Consider the following 1544-nt stretch of genomic DNA (forward strand, 5'->3'; position numbering starts at 1 on the left):
TGAGCATTCCATGTTGAATGAGAATCGCCAACCCTTTTTCTTGTAGTTGACCAATGCTCAACAGATTGTTTTTTAGTTCATGCACAAAAAATACTTCCCTAACAACATGTGTAAAGCCACTTACTTTCAATCTCACATTGCCTTTTCCTAACACATCCATCCTCGTGTTATTTCCCAGCTTTACCTTCTGCCTGAAGCCCTCATTTAAATCAGTGAACAAACTCTTGTCACCACACATGTGGTTGCTACATCCAGAGTCTAAGAACTAGACATCTCCCCTTCGAGCATTGTTCATCTCCACATATTACATGAGCAACACTCTTCTTCTTCCCCTAGTTCAGCATAGTTGGCTTCCTTATCCCAGCTTGGACAATCAGATTGAAAGTGTCCAAGCTTATGGCATTTAAAGCATTCCACTGTTGCTTTGTTGTAAGGTTGGCATCTCCATCTTCCTCTGCATTTGTACACACCTCGACCCCGTCCTCTTGCACCAAATTTGTCTTCATAACTGATCTTGAGTGCTTGTTCTTCTCCTGTATGTCGCTGGAATTTTTGTTCATGAACAATCAGAGAACTCTGTAGCTCATTAATGGAGAGTTGATCGATGCCTTTGGACTCCTCAATCGAGCAAACAACATAATTGAACTTCTCACTCAATGATCTGAGAATTTTCTCCACCACTGTGACATCTTGCATCTGTTCCCCATATGTTCTCATCTCGTTGGCCACTAACAACACTCTCGAAAAATACTCAGAGACTCCTTCTCCAGTCTTCATCTCTAGGATTTCAAACTCTCTGCGGAGAGCTTGTAGATGTGACCTCTTGACCCTAGCACTCCCTTCAAACTTCTTCTTCATAGACTCCCAAATTTGTTTGGAAGTTGTCTTCACAAGAATGGTCTCCAATATCGTCCGATCTATGGCCTGAAAGAGAAAGTTTTTCACTTTCAGATCATTAAGTTTCAATTTTTCTATAGTCTTCCGCTGTGCTTCTATCTGCACAGATCCATTTGCTAGCTCCTAATAGCCAGTCTCCACCAACCCCCATAATTCCTTAGATCGCAGGAAATTCTCCATCAACATGCTCCAATGGTCATAGTGACCATCAAAGCGAGGAATGGATGGCTGCACAAAACTCCCTTCGGTAGTCATCTTCTCTGCTGCTGCAAGAACGTCAAAGACTTTGCTGCTTTGATTTTGTCAAGCCCAGTGGTGGCTCTAATACCAGAAATGTTAAGAACAAAATAAAAATACTCAATAGTTCTTGGAATGACTTACATCTTATTAAACAATCTTGGGCTTATAAATAGCCTTCTACAGACTTAACAGAATGAGACAATTTAGCTCACGTTTCTCAACATGATGAGTGCAACTAGAAATCAGGAAACACCACTCAGGCACCCTTAAGACTAGGACTTATTCAAACAGAATACAAAGACTTTCTCTTCAAGGGTAAAGGGTTTGAAATACATACCTTACACGTTGCGGGCTCTCTTTGCATTGGCTTGCCATTCTTGCCACTTCTTGTAGTCAGAATCAACACT

The 1544-nt window shown here is 41.3% G+C and overlaps 1 protein-coding gene across 1 annotated transcript; it reads right to left on the reverse strand.

Moving 5' to 3' along the window:
- Positions 1-291: 291 nt before the first annotated feature.
- LOC111399946 lies at positions 292-858 on the reverse strand. Its single transcript, XM_023027426.1, has one exon. It carries the CDS (start codon positions 856-858, stop codon positions 292-294), a length of 567 nt encoding a protein of 188 aa, XP_022883194.1.
- Positions 859-1544: the final 686 nt, after the last annotated feature.

Source organism: Olea europaea, chromosome 9, assembly GCF_002742605.1.
Source record: "Olea europaea var. sylvestris chromosome 9, O_europaea_v1, whole genome shotgun sequence".
NCBI classification, from domain to species: Eukaryota; Viridiplantae; Streptophyta; class Magnoliopsida; order Lamiales; family Oleaceae; genus Olea; species Olea europaea.